This window comes from Erpetoichthys calabaricus, chromosome 9 (genome assembly GCF_900747795.2).
Source record: "Erpetoichthys calabaricus chromosome 9, fErpCal1.3, whole genome shotgun sequence".
NCBI lineage: Eukaryota > Metazoa > Chordata > Cladistia > Polypteriformes > Polypteridae > Erpetoichthys > Erpetoichthys calabaricus.
In genome coordinates this window covers 118,023,482-118,048,404 of record NC_041402.2, presented here as the reverse complement: position 1 = coordinate 118,048,404, position 24,923 = coordinate 118,023,482, and the positions used below count along the sequence as shown (strand labels likewise).

The following is a 24,923-nucleotide window of genomic DNA, read 5'->3' as shown; positions in this document are numbered from 1 at the left end:
AGGAAAACAACAGAATGCTAGTGCTGTGAATCATCAGTGAAAGTTAAAAAGGGGTCTTTTAGTGGTGGGTGTAGGTGAAAAAATTGAGCATTGCTATGAGCATGAGATTGCTCAGTGGTAGGAGTATCGGTCTAGAGAAGCTTGTTTCTGCCTAATCTCTGTTTCAGTTAGAATAGGCTTCTTGTCTTCACTATACAGTACTGCAGATAAGCGGGATAAACAAACATATTGTAATAGAACATCCAGAAGCAGTGGTTGAACTAGATAAGAATAAAGAACAGATGCAAATGTAGAAAGTGATTGCCCAAAACTTGCATATCGAGTTACTTGATTCTAAAGCTGTCCAGTTTAGGTGCTGATGTGTAACTGAGTGTGCCCTTTGACAGTCAACAGATCATGCATGGTAGGTATCCTCGCTATGTATGAAAACCATTTCACCTATCTCCTCTCAGTCTGTACAAACAGTGTTACAACTATAAGGCCTTATAATATTTCGGAACTTCTCATTGTGTCATTAAATGCAAACCCTGATACTTGGTACAGCAACCTCCTTTCACCTCCTATCCATCTTTTTTGAATAAAGAGGGACTTGGAACAATAGTAAATATAGATTACTCTATAAAGAAACAAATCACCAGCCAACCAACATGTTTCTGAGGACCATTCAAAATTTATTGAAAAGGTACTGGCTACCATTTCCAAAACAGATTACAAGATCAACAGTATTCAAGTTTGGATAGTAGAGAGGAGTTAAAAGTCTCTGACACAGTTAAAGTACATGGCTGCTTCAACTCCTGGGGGTCACAGGTATAGTATCTCACCAGGCTTAAAAGCAGTAAAAGTGATGAGACTGAGAGGAGAAAGTTCAGAGGATGGCAAATCAGAGGATATTACCTCCAATTCTAGGCTGGTTCAAGCTGGTGGGTGGCTCTTGTGAGCCCTTCTCCACTAGAGGATTATAATAAAAAGCTGCCAGAGTTTTAAAAAGTGCGGTGAAAAAAATTGTGAGCTTTGAAAGAAAAAAAAGAAAAGAAAAAAAAAAATGTGGTAACCTAAGAAAAATATAGATTTAGTTGGCAGTGTGGCTCTTGTTGAAATGCGTCTTCGATAGTTAAAATGCATAGCTAGTTTGCAATGCATGTTTAAGATTTTTCCCTTCTTTGCTGCCCAATTACCTTCTCAGCTGCTTGTCCCCTCCACAGTATTTGTGCTGTGACTGTGTGCAAGCTCATTCAGCAGCTGTTCTGACTGTCCGGGGTTTAACTCTTTAAGGGCTAATTATTATTATTTTCAGTTTTGGCTGAAGGAAAAGCATACAAAATAATGCTTTCACACAAAAAACTAAATATTTATTTATGGCAAATGTCTGTGTTTTATGTTCCATGAGCCTCTGAATTCACATTCCTATTACACAGCATAGTCCTGCAAGGTATGGTAATGTTAGAAGCAGCCAATGGTGTGCATTGGGGCATTACTCAGCTTACGGTATGTGGTACACTGGTGCCAGTGTTTCAGGTGTCTGTTCCTGCATACAATAACCGCTGTAGCGGCTGGCAGGAGCCAGCGGCCGGGCGAAGGCATTCAGCGGAGGACATCTTCTAACAGCCATCTTCAATCAGCAGTCTTTGTGCAGCTAGCAGAAGCCATCTTCACATAGGTGTCGTTGGCTGTCTTTAATCATCCATCTTCGCACTGCCATCGGTCACAACATGCAGCAACAGACATCTGAAACAGTGGCACCAGTGTAACACTTGCTGCAAACTCCTAGCAATCAGAGACAAACCATAACATAACAGTGAGTTTTGTCAGCTGATTACAGCCCTCTACCCCTGGATGTCGCCATTCGCCTCATCCCTATGTATCGACATAAGTTGACACCCGCCCTGAAAGAGTTAATTGAAAAAGGGAGGATTTGTGAATGGGGCTGAGAGAAGGGTATTTAAACCAATACCAATGCTATGAAGTGCCTATATAATAAAAGTACTATGTGACAGAGACTTCTTGGTTTTAAATATAATTGCCAAGAACATTTAAATATAGTGGTACTCAAGTCTTTCTAGTATCATTTACAGTAATGAATATATTATGCACACACAAAATAAGACAAATAGGATCTTCAGACACATTTACTGATTTTTGATGAAATATTGCTTTAACAACTGTACCAACGCTTAGATGGTGGCAAGCTACACACTCCAGACTCTCAATGTCTATAAGGAAAGTAAACCAAAACTTGGCTCCTCAAAAGTACTTTTTCAGAGCTCACAAATAATGCCACATGACCAAGGTGTGAACCTTAAGCTCAGTATTATGCATTAAAATAAATATATAAAACAACAGAAGCAACTTGGGTTCAAGAGTGAAGAACATTTAAAGAGATTTAAAAAAAAAAAAAAACATGGAGAAAAAAAGGTTAATTTCCTAAAACAGTAAGGGGAAAGAAAACTGATAATGAATGTGTACAGAACAACATTAACAAGCTTACCTTGCATCATCACATGAGATGTTGTCAAAAAAGGATTTTGATTTATCATAGTAACAGTTAGGTCCAAGTGGGTCATCTTCATCAGCATTTCCTTCACTGTTCTGTGTTTCAACTCCAGAATCTCCTTTATCTTCACCATTCACTGCCTTATCTGCTTTCTCAGGTTTGTCATCTAATTAAAAAAAAAAAAGGACATCAGATACAATAGCAATAGATATCAGCTTGTCATGATCATACGTTTTACAATAGATGAGCAAATGAGAGATGAGGTTTATAATGGACTGGGATATTGTCACACGGAGTATGAAAGAAATGCAAAAATACTGCATTTTATACATTTATGTAAAGATCACATTAACAGAAATGGACAAACTTACTCATTTGTAAAATTAACAGAAAATTGAAAACATGTTGAACAAGTCTATATATACTACAATTTACTCCCTTTCTGGTAGATCAAAATTCATCCTCTGCATACATGGCTAGACAGCATAGTGCCCTATTGTCTTATGACATTGTTTTTCATCTTTACTGTTTTTACCCTTTATCTGATACTGCTAGAATCTATGCAGGAATTTTTAAATGCATGATAAAGCTGTGTGAATGTTGGCAAATGGGATTTTTCCTTCACAAGAAATTCAGTCACTGCTTGTTGCTGAAATGACAAGTTCTTGTCAGCTGCTTTTTCACACTAAAATGTGACATGTAGTTAAACACATTAAATACTTATCAGGTATAATTCAACAAATTACCTTTGCATTAACACATTTGATTTTAATGCAACTTAGCATGATTTACACCTACCTTCCACCTAAATATTTAAATTTTGTTATCAAGAAATTTTAATCAAAATCAAGTCAAATATCATTCAATATAGTTTCACCTTACAAAAAACAAAAAATGAAGTGTTTTAAAGAATTAATGTACAATATTAATATTAGCTACACAGACACATAAATGCATTACTGCTTAAAAGTACATATGACAAAGTTTTACCGTCCAAAAAATTAGAGATTTAACTTACACAAATTAAATAGGGAAAAATGACTAAAAAACTTAAAGAAAAAAAGATTGTGGTGGGTAATAGCATAACACAGCATAGAGAGAGAGAGAGACTTCAAAAAAATCTACAGTATTGCTCATAGACACCTCATGTGTACTACTAGCAAGAGCAATAATTTACTGGGCTATTTTTAAAAATAATTACACATTTTTTTTCTCACTAAAATCTGTCATTGGGGTCATTTTAGCATTTGTATGACTGCCTTAACATATACCACAGTGTTTGAAAAATACTGTTAATATTGAATGAAGCAGCTCATTGGGTCTTTTATCTTACCATTATACCATATACAGTGGTGTGAAAAACTATTTGCCCTCTTCCTGATTTCTTATTCTTTTGCATGTTTGTCACACAAAATGTTTCTGATCATCAAACACATTTAACCATTAGTCAAATATAACACAAGTAAACACAAAATGCAGTTTGTAAATGGTGGTTTTTATTATTTAGGGAGAAAAAAAAATCCAAACCTACATGGCCCTGTGTGAAAAAGTAATTGCCCCCTGAACCTAATAACTGGTTGGGCCACCCTTAGCAGCAATAACTGCAATCAAGCATTTGCGATAACTTGCAATGAGTCTTTTACAGCGCTCTGGAGGAATTTTGGCCCACTCATCTTTGCAAAATTGTTGTAATTCAGCTTTATTTGAGGGTTTTCTAGCATGAACCACCTTTTTAAGGTCATGCCATAGCATCTCAATTGGATTCAGGTCAGGACTTTGACTAGGCCACTCCAAAGTCTTCATTTTGTTTTTCTTCAGCCATTCAGAGGTGGATTTGCTGGTGTGTTTTGGGTCATTGTCCTGTTGCAGCACCCAAGATCGCTTCAGCTTGAGTTGACAAACAGATGGCCGGACATTCTCCTTCAGGATTTTTTGGTAGACAGTAGAATTCATGGTTCCATCTATCACAGCAAGCCTTCCAGGTCCTGAAGCAGCAAAACAACCCCAGACCATCACACTACCACCACCATATTTTACTGTTGGTATGATGTTCTTTTTCTGAAATGCTGTGTTCCTTTTACGCCAGATGTAACGGGACATTTGCCTTCCAAAAAGTTCAACTTTTGTCTCATCAGTCCACAAGGTATTTTCCCAAAAGTCTTGGCAATCATTGAGATGTTTCTTAGCAAAATTCAGACGAGCCCTAATGTTCTTTTTGCTTAACAGTGGTTTGAGTCTTGGAAATCTGCCATGCAGGCCGTTTTTGCCCAGTCTCTTTCTTATGGTGGAGTCGTGAACACTGACCTTAATTGAGGCAAGTGAGGCCTGCAGTTCTTTAGACGTTGTCCTGGGGTCTTTTGTGACTTCTCGGATGAGTCGTCTCTGCGCTCTTGGGGTAATTTTGGTCGGCCGGCCACTCCTGGGAAGGTTCACCACTGTTCCATGTTTTTGCCATTTGTGGATAATGGCTCTCACTGTGGTTCGCTGGAGTCCCAAAGCTTTAGAAATGGCTTTATAACCTTTACCAGACTGATAGATCTCAATTACTTCTGTTCTCATTTGTTCCTGAATTTCTTTGGATCTTGGCATGATGTCTAGCTTTTGAGGTGCTTTTGGTCTACTTCTCTGTGTCAGGCAGCTCCTATTTAAGTGATTTCTTGATTGAAACAGGTGTGGCAGTAATCAGGCCTGGGGGTGGCTACGGAAATTGAACTCAGGTGTGATACACCACAGTTAGGTTATTTTTTAACAAGGGGGCAATTATTTTTTCACACAGGGCCATGTAGGTTTGGATTTTTTTTCTCCCTAAATAATAAAAACCATCATTTAAAAACTGCATTTTGTGTTTACTTGTGTTATATTTGACTAATGGTTAAATGTGTTCGATGATCAGAAACATTTTGTGTGACAAACATGCAAAAGAATAAGAAATCAGGAAGGGGGCAAATAGTTTTTCACACCACTGTAAAAGGCAATTCAAGTGTAAACAAGTACAGCAATATATGTAGCTTTTTATTACTTAAAATTGTAAATCATCAATAAATTTTACTGAAATAGACCTCACACTGTACATGGAGTTATTTGTTAAGGAATAAAAGGAACAAAATCAGTTAGGCACCTTTCAGCTTTAATTTACTCTGGAACTCTCTGTCAATTTCTTCTTTGTTGAACTGGGCATTAGCACTTTCAAAATCAAAGTCTTTCTCAAACTTCATTGGACCATCTCTTCGAACACCAAATCTACCTCTTCCGCGGTGCCCACCACGTCCACGTCTAGCTGCATTGGGACCTAGTTTAAAATTCAAATAAACATAAGAATTTTTAAAGATGGACATAAATGGGTATGCAAATTAACAAAAAATAGCAAGAATGCCAGATTTTCATAATTGTGAAAAAAAATAAAAAAGCAAACACATTAAAGTAAATACCATTTTAAAAAGGCATGGTAAAAAATAACATTTGCAGTGCTACTTAGAATAAGGAAAATAATAACATAAGCATTTAAACTGATAATCTGTTTTTGCATATTTACATTCCCAGCCAATAAAAACAAGTGAATTGGAAGTCAAGTCCAGTCCATTTGGGGAGCATGCACTGCTACAGTGAGTGGCATTACAGCACCCACTACACGACAAAACAACTCGGGATCCCAGATAGCAACCCCCCAGGCAGACACGTGGTCCAGTCCCACCCTCCAGAAATGCCCCTCCATCTGCTGCAGCCAGGTGTTATGTGGGCGACCCCTTGACCTGGTCCAGCCACTCGGGTCCCCAACAATAAGGATCTTACGAGCTGAAAAACGCCACATGGCCATAGTGCCGTAACTGACGCTCCCTCACAATGCAGGTAATGTGCCTCATTCGGGACTCCATGAGCAACAGCTCATTCGACACAAAGTCAAACCAACAGTACCCAAGGATTTTCCGGAGAGACATAGTACCAAAGGAGTCCAGTCTTTGTCTCAGGTCACTGGACAGCGTCCATGTCTCACAACAATATAGCAAAACAGGTAGCACCAGGTCTCTAAAGACTTGGACCTTCGTCCTTTCGAATAGATATCGGGAGTGCTGCACCCCCCTTTCCAGCAACCTCATGACTCTGTGAATGGCACTACATATGATTTTTTTTTTTTTACTTTTTCTTGTCAAATGATCAGACAATTGATAAAGGCAAAACTTCAGTTTGACGGGGATGTCCTACAATTTCACACTGAAAACTAATCCTCTGATAACACAACATGCTCCATATAGTGTATATGAATAGTACCATCTATGAGCCCTGCCTGTGATGTATAAACAATCCTGATTAAAAAAAAACAAACCTCAAACAAGGTATTTAAAAAGACACTTGTAAACTAAAATTTAAAACAAAAAAATAACCTATTGCAATATAATGATCAATCCTTTAAATTCATGTTTGTCAAACTGAACAGAACTCACTGCTTTGAAAAAGTACAATATACATTAAGCATTTACATTCCGATTCAACTTACAACTTGGAAATTTACTTTAATATTTAAATCAATCAATCAAAAGCAATAAATTGATTTTCTTTTTCATATAAAATACCTGACTGACGTTTGCTTGACTCACGATTTTCATTCCTGACTGGTTCCGTTTCAGATTTTCCCAGCTTCTGGGTCTCAGCTACAAGAACATAAGAATAAAAATGTGTTAAAATTTTCTTAGAAGCAGCCCCCAAAAAAGTGCATTTATACAGTATATGACATTTGTTTTATATTCAATTTTTAACAAACACACATTTTAAAAGTATGACAATCATTTTGTGAACCAGAAAATGGCTGCTGAACATCTGGCAGTTGGAGTGTGAAAACCTGAATAAAAACAGCACCTGAACTTATAAAGAAATGCAGGCAAATTTCTTGAATAATATTATGAAACTGATTACAAAGAGCAGTTGTACCAAGAGATTATGTTGCACCCCTAAAAATAGTTTCTTTACACTTTTTTCTTATATTTTAACAGTCTACAAAACCCAGCCACAGTGGATGCAAAAGCCAGTGTGTTTCTTCGTGCCGGTCCCAAGCCCACATAAATGGGGAGGGTAACGTCAGGAAGGGCATCCGTTGTAAAACTTTGCTAAATTTCCATACTGGATCAGTTGAGCCCCAGGTTAACAATGACCGCCACCAGTACTGTTAGCCAACAGGGTGCTGGCGGAAATTGGGCTACTGTTGGCCGAAGAACATGGAGGAGAAGAAGAGGGGGGTATGACGTGTTCGGAGGCAGGAGGAGAGGAGGAAAGTAAAGAGTGGAACTGAGGGTAGGAACTTTGAATGTTGGCAGTATGACTGGTAAGCGGATAGAGTTAGCAGATATGATGGAGATAAGGAAGGTTGATATATTGTGCATGCAACAGACTAAATGGAAGGGGAGTAAGTAAGGCCAGGTGGATTGGAATTGTTCTATCATGGTGTGGATGGGAGGAGAAATGGGGTAGGAGTTATTCTGAAGGAACAGTATGTCAAGAGTGTTTTGGAGGTGAAAAGAGTGTCAGGCAGAGTAATGATTATGAAGCTGGAAATTGGAGGTATGATGATGAATATTGTTAGTGTATATGCACCGCATGTTGGGTGTGCAATGGGTGAGAAAGAAGATTTTTGGAGTGAGTTGGATGAAGTGATGAACAGTGTACCCAAGGGACAGAAAGTGGTGATTGGAGAGGATTTCAATGGGCATGTTGGTAAAGGAGACGAGGAGGCGATGGGTATGGTGTCAAAGAGAGGAATGAAGGTCAGAGGATAGTGGATTTTGCCAAAAGGATGGACATGGCTGTGGTGAATACGTATTTTAAGAAGGAGGAACATAGGGTAATGTACAAGAGTGGAGGAAGATGCACATAGGTAGATTACATCCTATGCAGAAGAGTTGATCTGAAGGAGATTGAAGACTGCAACGTGGTGGCAGGGGAAAGTGTAGTTAAGCAGCATAGGATGGAGGTCTGTAGGATGACGTTGGAGATCAAGAAGAGAAAGACAGTGAGGGTAGAGCCAAGGATCAAACGGTGGAAGTTGAAAAAGGAAGACTGCAAGGCTGAGTTTAGGGAGAAGGTAAGACAGGCACTGGGTGGCACTGAAGAGTTACCAGATAGCTGGGAAACTACAGCAGATGTAGTAAGGGTGACAGCAAGAAGGGTGCGTGGCGTGACATCTGGAAAGAGTAAGGAGGAAAAGGAAACCTGGTGGTGGAATGAGGAAATACAGGAGAGTATACAGAGGAAGAAGATGGCAAAGAAGAAGAGTGATAGTCAGTGAGATGCAGAAAGTAGATAAGAGTAGAAGGAGATAAGGCACAAGGTAAATAGAGAGGTGGCAAAGGCTAAAGAAAAGGCATATGATGAGTTGTATGAGAGGTTGGACACTAAGGAGGGAGAAAAGGACCTGTACCGATTGGCTAGACAGAGGGACCGAGCTGGGAAAGATGTGCAGCCGGTTAGGGTGATAAAGGATAAAGATGGAAACGTACTCACAAGAGAGGAGTGTGTGTTGAGCAGATGGAAAGAGTACTTTGAGAGGCTGATGAATGAAGAGAACAAGAGAGAGAAGAGGTTGGATGATGTGGAGATAGTGAATCAGGAAGAGCAATGGATTAGCAAGGAGGAAGTAAGGACAGCTATGAAGAGGATGAAAAATGGAAAGGCTGTTGGTCCACATGACATACCTATGGAAGCATGGAGGTGTTTAGGAGAGATGGCAGTGAAGTTTTTAACCAGATTGTTTAATGGAATCTTGGGAAGTGAGAGGATGCCTGAGGAGTGGAGAACAAGTGTACTGGTGCCGATATTTAAGAATAAGGGGGATGTGCAGGACTGCAGTAACTACAGGGGAATAAAATTGATGAGCCACAGCATGAAGTTATGGGAAAGAGTAGTGGAAGCTAGGTTAAGAAGTGATGTGATGATTATAATATTAATAATGCATTTTATTTATAGGGGCACTTTACATTAGCAATAAATCTCAAAGTGCAAAATAAGTTTAAACAAAGGCAAGGCAAGATAAAAACAGAGATAAAACAACAATAATTATGGCATTCTTGTTAATAAGCTTTCCTAAATAGAAAACTCTTTAGCTGTTTTTTTAAAACAGCCCACAATCTGCTGTGTTCTTAGGCTCTCTGGTAGGGCATTCCAGAGCCGTGGAGCAACGGCTGCAAAGGCTCGGTCTCCCATTGTATGAAGTTTGGTCACAGGGGGGCGAAGGCAGTAGGTATTTGTAAAATGGAGGTTTCTTGTAGTGGATTGTAATAAAAGGAGTTCTTTAAGATATTGTGGAGCATTTCTCTGGATACACTGGTGAGTAAACAGTTTGTATTCGATACGGAGATGGACAGGGAGCCAATGAAGTGATCGAAGGATTTGTGAAATGTGTTCATATTTCCGCATCCTCATTAGGATTCTTGCAGCATTATTTTGCATTTGTTGTAGCTTTTGAAGGCTTTTGTTGGGTATCCCGATGAGGAGTGCATTACAATAGTCCAGCCTGGATGAGACAAAGGCATGAACCAGCTTTTCAGCATCATGGAGGGAGAGGTAGGGACGGAGTTTTGATTAGTGAGCAGCAGTATGGTTTCATGCCAAGAAAGAGCACCACAGATGCAATGTTTGCTCTGAGGATGTTGATGGAGAAGTTTAGAGAAGGCCAGAAGGAGTTGCATTGCGTCTTTGTGGACCTGGAGAAAGCATATGACAGGGTGCCTCGAGAGGAGCTGTGGTATTGTATGAGGAAGTCGGGTGTGGCAGAGAAGTATGTAAGAGTTGTACAGGATATGTACGAGGGAAGCATGACAGTGGTGAGGTCTGCGGTAGGAGTGACGGATGCATTCAAGTTGGAGATGGGATTACATCAGGGATCGGCTCTGAGCCCTTTCTTATTTGCAATGGTGATGGACAGGTTGACAGGCGAGATTAGACAGGAGTTCCCGTGGACTATGCTGTTTGCTGATGACATTGTGATCTGTAGCGATAGTAGGGAGCAGGTTGAGGAGACCATGGAGAGGTGGAGATATGCTCTAGAGAGGAGAGGAATGAAGGTCAGTAGGAACAAGACAAAATACGTGTGTGTAAATGAGAGGGAGGTCAGTGGAATGGTGAGAATGCAGGGAGTAGAATTGGTGAGGGTGGATGAGTTTAAAATACTTGGGATCAACAGTACAGAGTAATGGGGATTGTGGAAGAGAGGTGAAAAAGAGTGCAGGCAGGGTGGAATGGGTGGAGAAGAGTGTCAGGAGTAATTTGTGACAGACGGATATCAGCAAGAGTGAAAGGGAAGGTCTATAGGACGATAGTGAGACCAGCTATGCTATATGGGTTGGAGATGGTGGCACTGACAAGAAAGCAGGAGACAGAGCTGGAGGTGGCAGAGTTAAAGATGCCAAGATCTGCACTGCGTGAGACGAGGATGGATAGGATTAGAAATGAGTACATTAGAGGGTCAGCTCCAGTTGGACAGTTGGGAGACAAAGTCAGAGAGGCGAGATTGCGTTGGTTTCGACATGTGCAGAGGAGAGATGCTGGGTATATTGGGAGAAGGATGCTAAGGATAGAGCTGCCAGGGAAGAGGAAAAGATGAAGGCCTAAGCGAAGGTTTATGGATGTGGTGAGAGAGGACATGCAGGTGATGGGTGTAACACAGCAAGATGTAGAGGACAGAAAGATATGGAAGAAGTTGATCCTCTGTGGCAACCCCTAATGGGAACAGCCGAAAGAAGAAGAAAAAGAAGATTAACAGTCTACAATCAGAAGATGCTTTGCTGATATGTACTCCTGATTCATGGATTACACTCTGTTGATTCTAAAAGGTACGGAGTTTTTGTCAAGAAAGAATAACATAACATAGATATACTTCACGCAAGAGGGTGTAGCACTATTATTAAACAAATTAAATATTAAAGAACAAGTTTGAAAAAATGCAGTATAAACTTTCACAGAAGTTGTTCAATTTTATTCTTACATTGTAGACTTGTTTTCTGAAAACAACATTCAAATGATATGTGAAACAGAAGATTTGTAATTGTCAGTCGATGTTTCAAATTTCTTTTCAAATGTTTAAAAAAAAAAAATCAAAAAGTTAATGAGCACACAAAGTTGTAAATGATACCTAGTTAGATCAGTTTTTGGGCCACATTACAAGTGTTTGTTCTGACCAGTTTCACAATTAGTGAATCATTTTACTGCTAATTTACTGCTATTTTATTAAGTAACTGCAGTAGTGTGAAATGTACATTTCTAGGAAATACTGCAAAAATGCAAAGATTTCTGCATGCTTAAATCGTTTGTCGTTATCCTATTAATTCACCTTTTGTCAGTGGGGATTGCTTAATTTACTGCAAGCAAACAATGCCAATTAATGAGAAGCAGAGGAGAAACCAAGGCAAATGAACTAAAAAGCCACAGCTTCTTATACCTACTTCTTTCATTAGTAAATAACAGCATAAATATAAGGTATCCAGAAGGTTGCCGGTTCAAATCCCTATCACTGCCAAAAGAGACTCTGCTGGGCCCTTGAGCAAGACCCTTAACTTGTAATTGCTCCAGGGGCGCTGTACAATGGCTGAACCTGTGCTCCGACCCCAAGGGGTATGCGAAAACTAACAAATTCCTAATACAAGAAACTGCATAAGGCAAAATAAAGAACAAAAAAAATATATATATATTAAGAATGAAAAGCATGATGAATATGGTCATGAAAATGTTGAAGGGCCAACAATAATAAAAAAAAAAAAAGTATCAACCAAGTAAACAAAATGACTACTAAACTAAAAAAACTTTTATAATAAATGAATTGACACCAAACTAAAGAAACTGGGATATAACAGCTTGTTTAATTAATGTAGGGGTTTGACAAAAACAGTTGGGGCCCCTAGATTGAAATTGAGAACCACTAAGTTTACTGATGAACTGCTAGTTTCTTTGTCACTTGCACCTCATTGTTACTCAGCAGCTCGTTAAGTGAACAATAAATTAAAAACAGTGAATGCAATTGTTTCAAACAAAAAGCAGCAAACAAGGGTTAGCAACATTTGACTTAACTTCTTTGGCAATCACAAAAATGTTGCCCGGGTAATAACTGCTTCAGTTATAATAACTGGATTTAAATTAAGAAATGGAGTTGGAACAAAGACCTGCAACTACCGCAGCCTGCTAGGATTGCATGTGAGGATTCCCCACTGTAGCATGTGCTGCAGAATGAGCATATACTACCACCAATATACTACTGTACATTAGGGTTAGACAAATTGTAAAATTCTCAGGTTGATCTGCGGTTTCCTTAAGCTCTGCCAATTGATAACTATCTCCACATTTGGAGGCATTGTTATTTTAAAACAAACAAGCAAACAATGCGGTTGTGCAATTTCTGGTATGGCCACATGGTGTCCTCATTGTTGCACTGTAACAAGGTATGAAAGTACCTCATTTAATATAGAATAGAAGCGATATAGACTGATTGGTGGCCAAGAAGGAATCAACTTTGGCAATTAGGGAACACTTTGGCTTAAAAGCAAATGAGTGTGATGAGCCAAAAAATAAATGTATTTATATGTCGACCAAGAAGGAAGGTTGTTACAAACCAAAAAAAAAAAAATCAAAAATGGCAAACTTGCATTGTAATCTGCATGTAGGGTCAGAGTGTTCTATTCTATAATTAATGTATGGATTCTGTCAGCCCACTGGACATAAACTAAAATGTCCATGCGTAAAAAGATCTGATGTAAACAAACAGCCACATTGGTAACAAGCTCAAAACAACCAAATAATGTAATAAAAGCTAATTCACGTTGTGCAAACTAATCCAGTTCTCTTAAAAACCTAGTCTCGAACCATTAGCATTATGTTATACAACAAATAAAAAGTAAAATTATTTCTTTAGACACCCGTCATATTTACTATGCAACAATATTAACTCCAAAAAGGTACGGTGGTCATCAGTATTTTCATAATGGATATACAAAGCTGGTTATGTTCACATGATAGCTAAAAGCAAGTTAATTCTGATTTTTTATATCTATCAGTTTTTCTTTTTGATTTCATTTTTCAAAATTATTTTGCCAGTGACACAAATAGATCATAAGTGTGTACAGATTTTTGTCCTAAATGTGCACTGCATACTCTTCAATCCAAAGATGTTCTTGATGAATTTAAGTGATATATACATTGTTACACAGAAAATTTTAAACACACAGAACAAAAAGGAGACATTTCCTTACAGCAAGACCACCATTTTCTGTTTGTCCCATTTTTCCAAGGAACTAGACTTGCATGTAAACATCTTCAAGTGCTGTTTTTTTTTTGTTGATGGTGGTGGTGGTGGTGGGGGGGCTAACTCATCTGGATGAAGTCATCAAATGTAAGGGGAAAAAAAATCAGTCTTCATCTTCTGTTACCTTGCTCTGAATCACTTTCAGAAACACTCAGTGTTTACTTAGAACATGTACCTGCGGCCACCATCATACATTCTGGTTCCTGCTCCCTCTTGTGGGCACTAGCTGACACATAAGCAGATGAGTGCTGTGGCAAATAACATTTTTTTCAAATTTTAATGTATTTAACTACAGATTTTAGTACTTCTTAAATCTATTGTACAAGGGGGGCTCCGCCCCTTGCCCGCTTCGCTCGCCTACCCCCAGCGTTGGGTATCCTGAAATACATTAGTCGAGGTCGTTCGTCTTGGAGCCGTGCCCGCTTTGCTTGTGGCATTTCAGACGCGCGTTGTAGGCGCCTGCGGTCATTGATTTTATCCAGGTGGGCTCGTATTTTTATATCCGTCAGTCGAGCTCGTTCGTTTTGAACCCGTGCCTGGTTTGCTTATGCAGTTTCAGACGCGCGTTGTAAGCGTCTGCGTTCGTTGATCTTATCCAGGTGGGCTCGTGTTTGTATCGTGGATATGTATTGTGTTTGCTTTCGGTGTAAAGCGTTCAGCGGTTTGTACAATCCAAAGCAGCACATTATTCCTAACTTCACTCCACAGTAGTGCCACTCACAATATGGCGGTGACGCCTGCGCCTTCTGCAGTAGTGCCACTCACAATATGGCAGAGACGCCTGCGCCTTCTGCAGTAGTGCCACTCACAATATGGCAGAGACGCCTGCGCCTTCACTCATTGTGGACCTGTGGGGCCTCCGTAGCTTCTTCCGTTTGAATCTGGGCTGCAGTAGCTTCTTCCGTTTGAATCTGGGCTGCAGCGCAGAATCCTTTTTTTTGTGAGGCTGTGTCGGTAGTCGTTAGCTATGGGCGCATTGTTGCTTCATTTCTCATCCACGTCAGTTGAGCTCTTTCATTTTTGGGCCGTGACTCCTTCGTGCACGGTGGATACGACTTCGTTTGTGGTTTATGAGACGTGCGCTGTACGCGCCTGCGCAGTACGTCTCATGGTCCCATTGCCGTGTACCTGCGTCCATGCCATCTGGTTTACCATTCTCAGTTAGTAATTTAATACTTCTTAAATCTATTGTATAATACACCACACTTTTTTCTGACCCATGTTTCTCTGTCAGACATCTTAAGTTTCAAATTGTAAGGAATATGGTGATATAACAGACCTGCAAAGTCACATGCTTGCTATCTTTAAAAGTAAATATTGCTATTTTAAAAATTGATTTTGTAAATCATAGTGCAATGGCCCAGGGGAGCTGGGAAAGTTCTACCTCTCCCGATGCTGACTATGCAAGTTTGGGCAATGCTGTCAATGCAAGCAAAAAAGACTTGTGTCACCAACTATCAATTATTACTGCTCTTGGATTTGGAAAAAGTACAAAATATAAACAAGGCAGTGAAAGATGGACATAAACAATCTGTGTGTCACATTATTTAAATGAATAAATGTTAATAAATTGTTTTTAAACATTTTCTGTAAAGTGTCAATTTAAAGCACAATAGGTATTTTTGTTGCTAAACCATACACATCTCAACTCCTCACAAATGACAAATTTGCCTAAACAGAAGATGATCAAATAAAGGACAACTTGGAATTATTTTACAGTTGTGCTTGAAAGTTTGTGAACCCTTTAGAATTTTCTACATTTCTGTATAAATAGGACCTAAAACATCATCAGATTTTCACTCAAGTCCTAGAAGTAGATAAAGAGAAACCAGTTAAACAAATGAGACAAAATTATAATACTTGGTCATTTATCGATTAAGGAAAATGATTGAATACTACATATTTGTGAGTGGCAAAAGTATGTGAACCTTTGCTTTCAGTATCTGGTGTGACCCCCTCTTTGCAGCAATAACTGCAACTAAACATTTCCGGTAACTGTTGATCAGTCCCGCACACCGGCTTGGAGAAATTTTAGCCCATTCCTCCGTACAGAACAGCTTCAACTCTGGGATGTTGGTGGGTTTCCTCACATTAACTGCTCGCTTCAAAGTCCTTCCACAACATTTCGATTGGATTAAGGTCAGGACTTTGACTTGGCCATTTCAAAACATTAACTTTATTGTTCTTTAACCATTCTTTGGTAGAACGACTTGTGTGCTTAGGGTCATTGTCTTGCTGCATGACCCACCTTCCCTTGAGATTCAGTTCCTGGATAGATGTCCTGACATTTTCCTTTAGAATTCTCTGATATAATTCAGAATTCATTGTTCCATCAATGAAGGCAAGCCATCTTGGCCCAGATGCAGCAAAACAGGCTCAAACCATGATACTACCACCACCATGTTTCACAGATGGGATAAGGTTCTTATGCTGGAATGCAGTGTTTTCCTTTCTCCAAACATAACGCTTTCATTTAAACTAAAAAGTTCTATTTTGGTCTCATCCGTCCACAAAACATTCTACCAATAGCCTTCTGGTTTGTCCACATGATCTTTAGCAAACTGCAGACGAGCAGCAATGCTTTTTTGGAGAGCATTGGCTTTCTCCTTGCAACAACGCCATACATACCATTGTTGTTCAGTGTTATCCTGATGGTGGACTCATGAACATGAACATTAGCCAATGTGAGAGAGGTCTTCAGTTGCTTAGAAGTTACCTTGGGGTCCTTTGTGACCTCGCCGACTATTACACGCCTTGCTCTTGGAGTGATCTTTGTTAGTCGATTTGTGTACTCCATTTGTACACAATCTGTCCGACTGTGGATTGGTGGAGTCCAAACTCTTTAGAGATGGTTTTGTAACCTTTTCCAGCCTGATGAGCATCAACAACTTTTTCTGAGGTCTCTCAGAAATCTCCTTTGTTCATTCCATGATACACTTTCACAAACGTGTTGTGAAGAGCAGACTTTGATAGATCCCTGTTCTTTAAATAACACAGCGTGCCCACTCACACTTGATTATCATCCCATTGATTGAAAATACCTGACTCAAATTTCACCTTCAAACTGCTAATCCTAGAGGTTCACATACTTTTGCCACTCACAAATATGTAATATTCGATCATTTTCCTTAATAAATAAATGACCAAGTATAATATTTTTGTCTCATTTGTTTAACTGGTTTCTGTTTATCTACTTTTAGGACTTGAGCGAAAATCTGATGTTTTAGGTCATATTTATGTAGAAATATAGAAAATTCTAAAGGGTTCACAAACTTTCAAGCACAACTGTACATACCTCTTGGTTGTATCAATCCATGTCAAATTCCATTTGGGGCACGGCTGTGGCCACTGCTCTTTTTAATAATACAAGCTTATACAATAAACAATCTGGATAGAAATATAAAGAAGAAGCTGGTTAAGCTTGCAGATAATACCACCACCAAACTAGGTGGAATGGCAGATAATGTATAATCCGCAATTAGAGGGACATGAACAGAATACAGGCCTGGGCAGGTGAAACTGAATGTACATAAATGTAAGGTATTACATGTAAGAAGGACACAATAAAAGGTCTGAAATGTTAAAGTACACATTTAAGAACCTCATTCTCATAGTGGACTTGTCACTATGTACATCTTAATGTACAGAAACCATTAAGAAGGCTAATAATGTTAGGTTGTATAACATGATGTGTAGAGTACAAGTCAAAGAAGGATGTGCTAAACTTCCCTAACACACAGGTGAGGCCTTGCCTAAAGTAACACATGCAACTCCAGGTCTCCAGGCTACAAAAAAAAAAAAGACAGCAGAGTTACATTAAAAAATCCAGAGAAGAGAAATTAGAACAATTCTAGGATTGCAAAATATGGGTTAAGTTCAGTTTAAGCAAATTAAGAGATGACATGCCTGAAGTTTTAAAATTATAAAATTAACAAGTACTAGGGGCTGTTACTTCCCCAGCACAATACACTTCCCAAATCCACTGGTTTATTGATGGTTTGCTTAATTGAAAGAAACTGTACTATGGTGTTAAAGGCAGCACCAGTGGCGAGACACCACCTCACTACTGCTAACTGCTTTTCGACGAGTTTACATTTTTGAAATCTGATGTCTTTTCTGCTTAGCAGATACTGCAAATATAGACCCCTGTGATCCAACGCATATGGAGACCAGAACCCCAAACGCAGTCATTGATCATTCCGGGTAGAATTCTATCTCCCCATTAGACTTCATTCACACATCCAGACAGTCTACAGTACACTGTGGCTTTGGCGAGAGCTGCAACAATTGTAGTATTATAGAACATACTCTGCCTCTCTTAACTTCTCGTAATATGCTATAGACTGCGCCTTCAATACACCTTCATTACCATTCAAAATTTAAAAGTCACAAATGTAAAAAAGCAAGTGTACAAAATAGCGCACGTACTATACTGAAAACGACTACAAGGATAGTTACCAGATTGCTAATTTGCATTTTGCGGGCAAAACGTACTTGGATTTGTATGTCTGATAAAGAGGTATTTAAAGTTTGTAGTGTAAATGCAATGTGTGTATACAGTCAGGATACAACTGCCAATTGTACACAGGGTATTTATAACACATTTACTCACTGCAAAGAAACATACATCTACGAACCAAGTATTCAATTGTTAATGATTTTGTCAATTGACACAAACCTAATGTAAACTATATTAAGATAATTATGGTAAAACAGAATGATGGTCAGGAAAGAACACAGATGCCTGTACAGGGGAAAAAAAGTGAAGCATAAATACCATTTTCCTCCATGCACATTAATGAAGTTCCCAATAGCTTGTGAATCTTGTTGGCTCACTACAACTCTTCCAATATGGTTACTTATAACAAAATTTAATAAAACAGTCGTCACTGTTACCAAAAAAGTCAGATGGTATGCTCTGTGGTGTTAGATTTATACAGATTCCTCATGGTTCTTTTTCATAATACAGATTGCAGGCAGCAGACGGACTATTTTAAATCGACTGATGTAGTCAAGCAACCTAAAACTCACTTTGTTCCAATACTATGATTGCCACCTTGTGCTCCACTTGACTCATGCTTATGTATCACAGATGGCCCACAAACTACACTTTCAGAAACATTCATTTTAGATTTCTAATGCTAAACTAAAACACAGACAGCACTTTATTTACCTAAATTAACCCCTTAATAAACCATCATTTATCATCACTCACCAAAAACACATGTATGATATTTAATTAACTGATGCTGTAAAGCCAGACATTTTTTGCCTTCTCATCCCTTCACAATAATCAGTGACAGCACTGCTGCTACTGTGAGATAAAGGTCATGAAGCCTTGCAATAATTTAAAACATTTCATCAACATGCATTGCTAATTTGAGTTAACTTTAATATTTCAATAGTTAGTAGATTAACCTGCTTAATAATTTTGTGCATTGTGACCGCAGAGGCATTATTGCTTTCATGTTTGGAGTAGATATCAAGTAGACAGCCATACAACAAAAATGGCATGTTTTACAAATGAGAGTATTAACAAATGTAGTAGGGGAAAGCACATTAAATAAAAATGTGTCAAATTAGATGGATACAAGAGTTTCAAAGTTAAGTTTTAGTGCAATATTGACAGTAATAAGCATTCACTTATTACTAATATTAAATGTAATTTTGGGGGAATTTTTTGCCCCTACTTTACCATGTTTGGTGCAAAACGGAATAACTTCACTACATTTGGGCCCTTTGCCTCAGAGAAATATGATGTTGTTAACTGTCCTGCAACAGAAATTTCCATAGAGCAACAAACATCTGTGTCATGGAAGTATAACCTATTCAAAGTTACTTTTTCTCTTGCCAATTTTGACACTTGGATAGGTCCCAGGACCAAATAACTAATCTAAAAAAGGTTGGTCCTGGAAAATAAATAGATAAACTAGAGTTATAAAGCTTATTATTTAAATTTAAAAAGATGCATACTTACCTCTTCTTTGTTCTTGAATTTCAGTGGGTTTATGGTTTGTTGATGGTGCTGGCCTGGCTGGTGCAGGACTCCTCCTTCCAGCAGGCACTGATGGCACTGGGACAGTCACAGGTGCAGTCTGTACTGCCTGCTCCAAAGTTGGGCTTTTACGTAAGGGGTCTAACTGGGGACTTGAGCGACCTAAAACAAGGGACAGTCAGAGGTGGTATTGAACACATAAATTCTAGGTTAAGTATAACTTAACCTAACAGTAATTTACTTGTCAAAAAGTACACATGACTAATGTATCCTAATATTAGATGTTGACTTGGCAATTAATTAACATTCAACTGTAAATAACACACACTACTTCAACTGGCAAGTATCAGTTAAGCAGGTAAAACACATAATTAAATACCCTACAAAACAACTCAAAAACAGAAAGGTGGTAGGTTACCAAACCTATTCCTAAAACTAAAAAAAGTCCAGTCAACAGTTACCTCCAGTCACTGGAATCAAAATACTAGAATACTAGCTGTGCTACCAATCAAAGACTGGTTTTGTTTTACCAAATTTAAGAATTAAGCTTGAAATATTTTGCTAATATATTATTCATTCTATTGCTTCTTAATATTTTAAATAAGTAATTTGTTATAAATAAAAATTTATAACTTAATAAAAACTTACAGCTCTATTATAAACAACTAATTTGTAAAAATCCTTGAAAATGTCTCCTAACAATCAAGCTTCTCCTAATTAAGTTCACACTGCACATTATGAGAACCATAAAAATAAGGTTCTCTACCAACAACTACTATTCCAGTTTATGTAATCCTCACCAAACCTCATCTTGACCAATAAATCCAGGGCAAACAACATTTTTTTTTTTTTTTTTAATATGACAATGGCAGATGCAGAGACGAGATGGCAAAATGACGCAAAAATAAAATTACATGTAGAACGTTAAACAAAAAAGAAAAAATGTTTATTTATTATATATATATATATATATATATATATATATATATATATATATATATATATATATATATATATATATATATAGTTTGAGCACAAAGTAAAAAATACGGATATAAAGTTAAATTTTAAATGTTGAAATAGCTGAAAGCAAAACTATTAGATTATATTTTTATTTAATAGGTTAAAAAGATTAACTGAGAATGCAATATAGTTAAAAAATGATTACATTTAAAAATATTTTAAAAAATTAGAAATTTAGATTTTAAAAAGTGTGTGAAGCTTTAAAATATTAATTAACAATTTTTAAAAGAAAAGTTAATAAAAGGTTCATAATAAAATTACTATTAAATAGTACATTTTTATAAAAAAAATGTTAAATTAAATGAACACAAATACTTTCGGAGGTCAGCAGGTGCTCTGAGGACCTTTATGAAGTCAAAGGTGTTTTACTTTTCAATTGTAAATTGAACAATTCTACATAGGCAATTGGCAAGATTTCCACAGTAGGGTTTCAGGACTGATGACGAAAGGAGCCCAAAGACACAATAAAAGGCAAATAATATTTAAAAGAAACATTTGCTTAAATAATAGAACATGCATAAATAATCTAAAGAATGATTTATGACAAATACTTACAACTATACAGAACAGCTGTTTCTAGAAACACTATTATACTTTTTATTCTTGTGCGTGCATGTATATGAATTTTTAAGAATTATAAAAAATAAATTTTCACAATAAATCATTTTAATAATAAATGGAATTACAGCATTAGGTACTTACCTACACCCACAGCTCCAAACTGTTGTTGAGTCACTAAAGGGCTAGGGCTAAACTGGCTATAAGCAGGCATTCTATTGAGGGGAGCATAAGTGCCAACCGAGTGGAATGATGAGGTGGTAGAAGATCCAAGTGAAGACTAGAATAAAAAGAGTTAATTTGACTTTTTTTTTTTTTTTTTTTTTTTAAAGTAATATTACAATTCACAAAACATAAAAAATGAAATCATTCAACTGAGGGTTAAAATATATAAAGTGGGAAAAGAAAAAACAATTTAATACATGTTTCAACCAATAAAGGAAAAGACAGATTTTCTTCTGAATTAATATTTACAGGTGCTGGTCAATAAATTAGAATATAATGACAAAGTTGATTTATTTCAGTAATTCCATTCAAAAAGTGAAACTTGTATATTAGATTCATTCATTACACAAAGACTGATGTATTTCAAATGTTTATTTCTTTTAATGTTGATGATTATAACTGACAACTAATAACTGTCAACTTTGTCATGATATTCTAATTTTATGACCAGCACCTGTATTCAAGCTCTTGATAATATTTTGATGATTCATGGGTATAGGTTTTCTAAAATGAATTACATTCTGTGGCACTGCATTTCATAGAGACTTGTTTTTTTAAATAAAACCATGACTGATCTAGTTTTTACCTTGTGAAAACATAACTCACAACTTGAATTCAAATTAAATCTGCTAGTTTTGAGTTTCTAATATTTTCAGTGCATTTCTGCATATCATACTAAACAATACAGAATATGTTAATTCTTATTTTACATACATGTACCATTACAGCAAAATGTCACAACATGACCACTTGTAATGGACAGCTATACTTACAAATATTTGCCATTACAAACCTAATCCATAGGGAGAAAATACAGTGCCCAAATAATAAGGTTTTTTTATTTATTATATACACAAAAACACACAATCTCATAAAAAGTAAATACACAAAAGTTGGGGGAACTCAAAGTTAGATTTTGGCAAATGGTTCACCTAAGACACTAAACAAATTGGGGGGGGGGGGGGGGCGGCTTTGGAGTTCACAACTTGCTTAATATACACTTTTTAAACTGCTATGCTGTGTTCCTTTGACGCCAGATGTAACGGGACATTTGCTTTCCAAAAAGTTCAACTTTTGTCTCATCAGTCCACAAGGTATTTTCCCAAAAGTCTTGGCAATCATTGAGATGTTTCTTAGCAAAATTGAGACGAGCCCTAATGTTCTTTTTGCTTAACAGTGGTTTGCGTCTTGGACATCTGCCATGCAGGCCGTTTTTGCCCAGTCTCTTTCTTATGGTGGAGTCGTGAACACTGGCCTTAATTGAGGCAAGTGAGGCCTGCAGTTCTTTAGACGTTGTCCTGGGGTCTTTTGTGACCTCTCGGATGAGTCGTGTCTGCGCTCTTGGGGTAATTTTGGTCGGCCGGCCACTCCTGGGAAGGTTCACCACTGTTCCATGTTTTTGCCATTTGTGGATAATGGCTCTCACTGTGGTTCGCTGGAGTCCCAAAGCTTTAGAAATGGCTTTATAACCTTTACCAGACTGATAGATCTCAATTACTTCTGTTCTCATTTGTTCCTGAATTTCTTTGGATCTTGGCATGATGTCTAGCTTTTGAGGTGCTTTTGGTCTACTTCTCTGTGTCAGGCAGCTCATATTTAAGTGATTTCTTGATTGAAACAGGTGTGGCAGTAATCAGGCCTGGGGGTGGCTACGGAAATTAAACTCGGGTGTGATACACCACAGTTAGGTTATTTTTTAACAAGGGGGCAATTATTTTTTCACACAGTGCCATGTAGGTTTGGATTTTTTTTCTCCCTAAATAATAAAAACCATCATTTAAAAACTGCATTTTGTGTTTCCTTGTGTTATATTTGACTAATGGTTAAATGTGTTTGATGATCAGAAACATTTTGTGTGACAAACATGCAAAAGAATAAGAAATCAGGAAGGGGGCAAATAGTTTTTCACACCACTGTATGTATGTATGTATGTATATATATGTATATATATATATATATATATATATATATATATATATATATATATATATATATATATATATATATATATATATATATACACACAGTGGAACCTCTAGATACGAGTTTAATTCGTTCCAGCACTGAGCTTGTATAGCGAATTTCTCGTATCTAGAACAAACGTCCCCATTGAAACTAATGGAAATCCAGTTAATCCGTTCCGCATCCCAAATATATTAACATAAAAATCAATTTTCCTAACAAATAACACTGATAAATTATATATACTGTAGTCTACCTTTAATAAATAACACTGGTAAATAATATAACTGATTATTAAAAGAATCAAAACAGGTGTCCAAAGTGCAGTAGAGCATTCAATAAATCTTTAAATAAATAATCCTTAAAACAGTTGTGAAGTGGAGGTTTAAAGTACATAAGAATAACAATCCTTTAACACGAGGTTAAAATGTCAACAGGAAGCAGTCTTCAAAAAACAGATGACAATCCCCGGTGCTTCTTCTCTGTTAGCGTCTCACCTGCTTCTCCCATGCGGGCTCTGCAACAGGCGAGACACTTAATGCAGCTGACCTTCTCTACACCGTCCTGCTTCAGCTGTTTGGCTCGCCTGTTCAGCTACACGCGAGCCTGTACTCGCTCGCTCTCTCGCACCGACTTCCTACTGCTGCGGATTCCTGCCTCCTCCTGCAACCTCCGTTCTCTCTCCTCTCCTTTCTTTTCTTTTACTTCTTCTCCCCCTTAACCGGCTCGCGCTTCTCTATATATGCGGGGAAGACATGGCAGCTGCTAGGGTTACCACTTTTAATACAAAAAAATAAGGGACGCATACGTATTGATTCAAAACGGGACGCGCAATTTCATTCTCAAATACTGGACGATTCCGTATTTTAAAGGACGGGTGGCAACCCTGCCCAGCCCATCAGCCACAGGACAAATCATGGATGTGGGCAGTTTCCCACCTGTGCACTTAGGTGAGAAATGCAGACACCGCAGATCGCCCTGCGGCTCGCTACAGCTAACACGCCCCCTCGCTAAGCCGCGAGCTATACCCACAGCCTGGCTCGTGGCTCGTTACGTGAGCCAATGCTCGTATTTAGATCTGAATTTTTCGCTCATACTTTCCTCGTATTTTGAATTTCTCGTATACAGAGGTGATCGTATCTCGAGGTTCCACTGTGTGTGTATATATATATTATATATATATATTATATATATATATATATATATATATATATATATATATATATATATATATATACACACACACACACACACACACACAATCAAGGTTTATAATGCTTACAGCAGCAAGTGCTCATGCAATTGTTATAAATATTGCTTACTGTACTCACATCATCATGCCTTGAATCACAGAAATTTCTAAAAAGCTTTTCATAGTTAATACTTATGCCTTA

The 24,923-nt window shown here is 37.7% G+C and overlaps 1 protein-coding gene across 2 annotated transcripts in view; it reads right to left on the bottom strand.

The window, feature by feature from the left end:
* LOC114658063 (protein LSM14 homolog A-like) overlaps positions 1-24,923 on the bottom strand; it is a 94,002-nt gene that overhangs the window by 14,318 nt on the left and 54,761 nt on the right. The window contains exons 3-7 of one of the 2 annotated variants that reach the window (XM_028810087.2): positions 21,487-21,622; positions 19,744-19,923; positions 7,060-7,137; positions 5,610-5,780; positions 2,486-2,657 (exon numbers count right to left, since the gene is read on the bottom strand). In XM_028810087.2, the coding sequence (XP_028665920.1) occupies positions 2,486-2,657; positions 5,610-5,780; positions 7,060-7,137; positions 19,744-19,923; positions 21,487-21,622 (737 nt within the window). The remainder of the gene's footprint in view (positions 1-2,485; positions 2,658-5,609; positions 5,781-7,059; positions 7,138-19,743; positions 19,924-21,486; positions 21,623-24,923) is intronic. The other variant, XM_028810088.2, reaches the window with a different exon arrangement.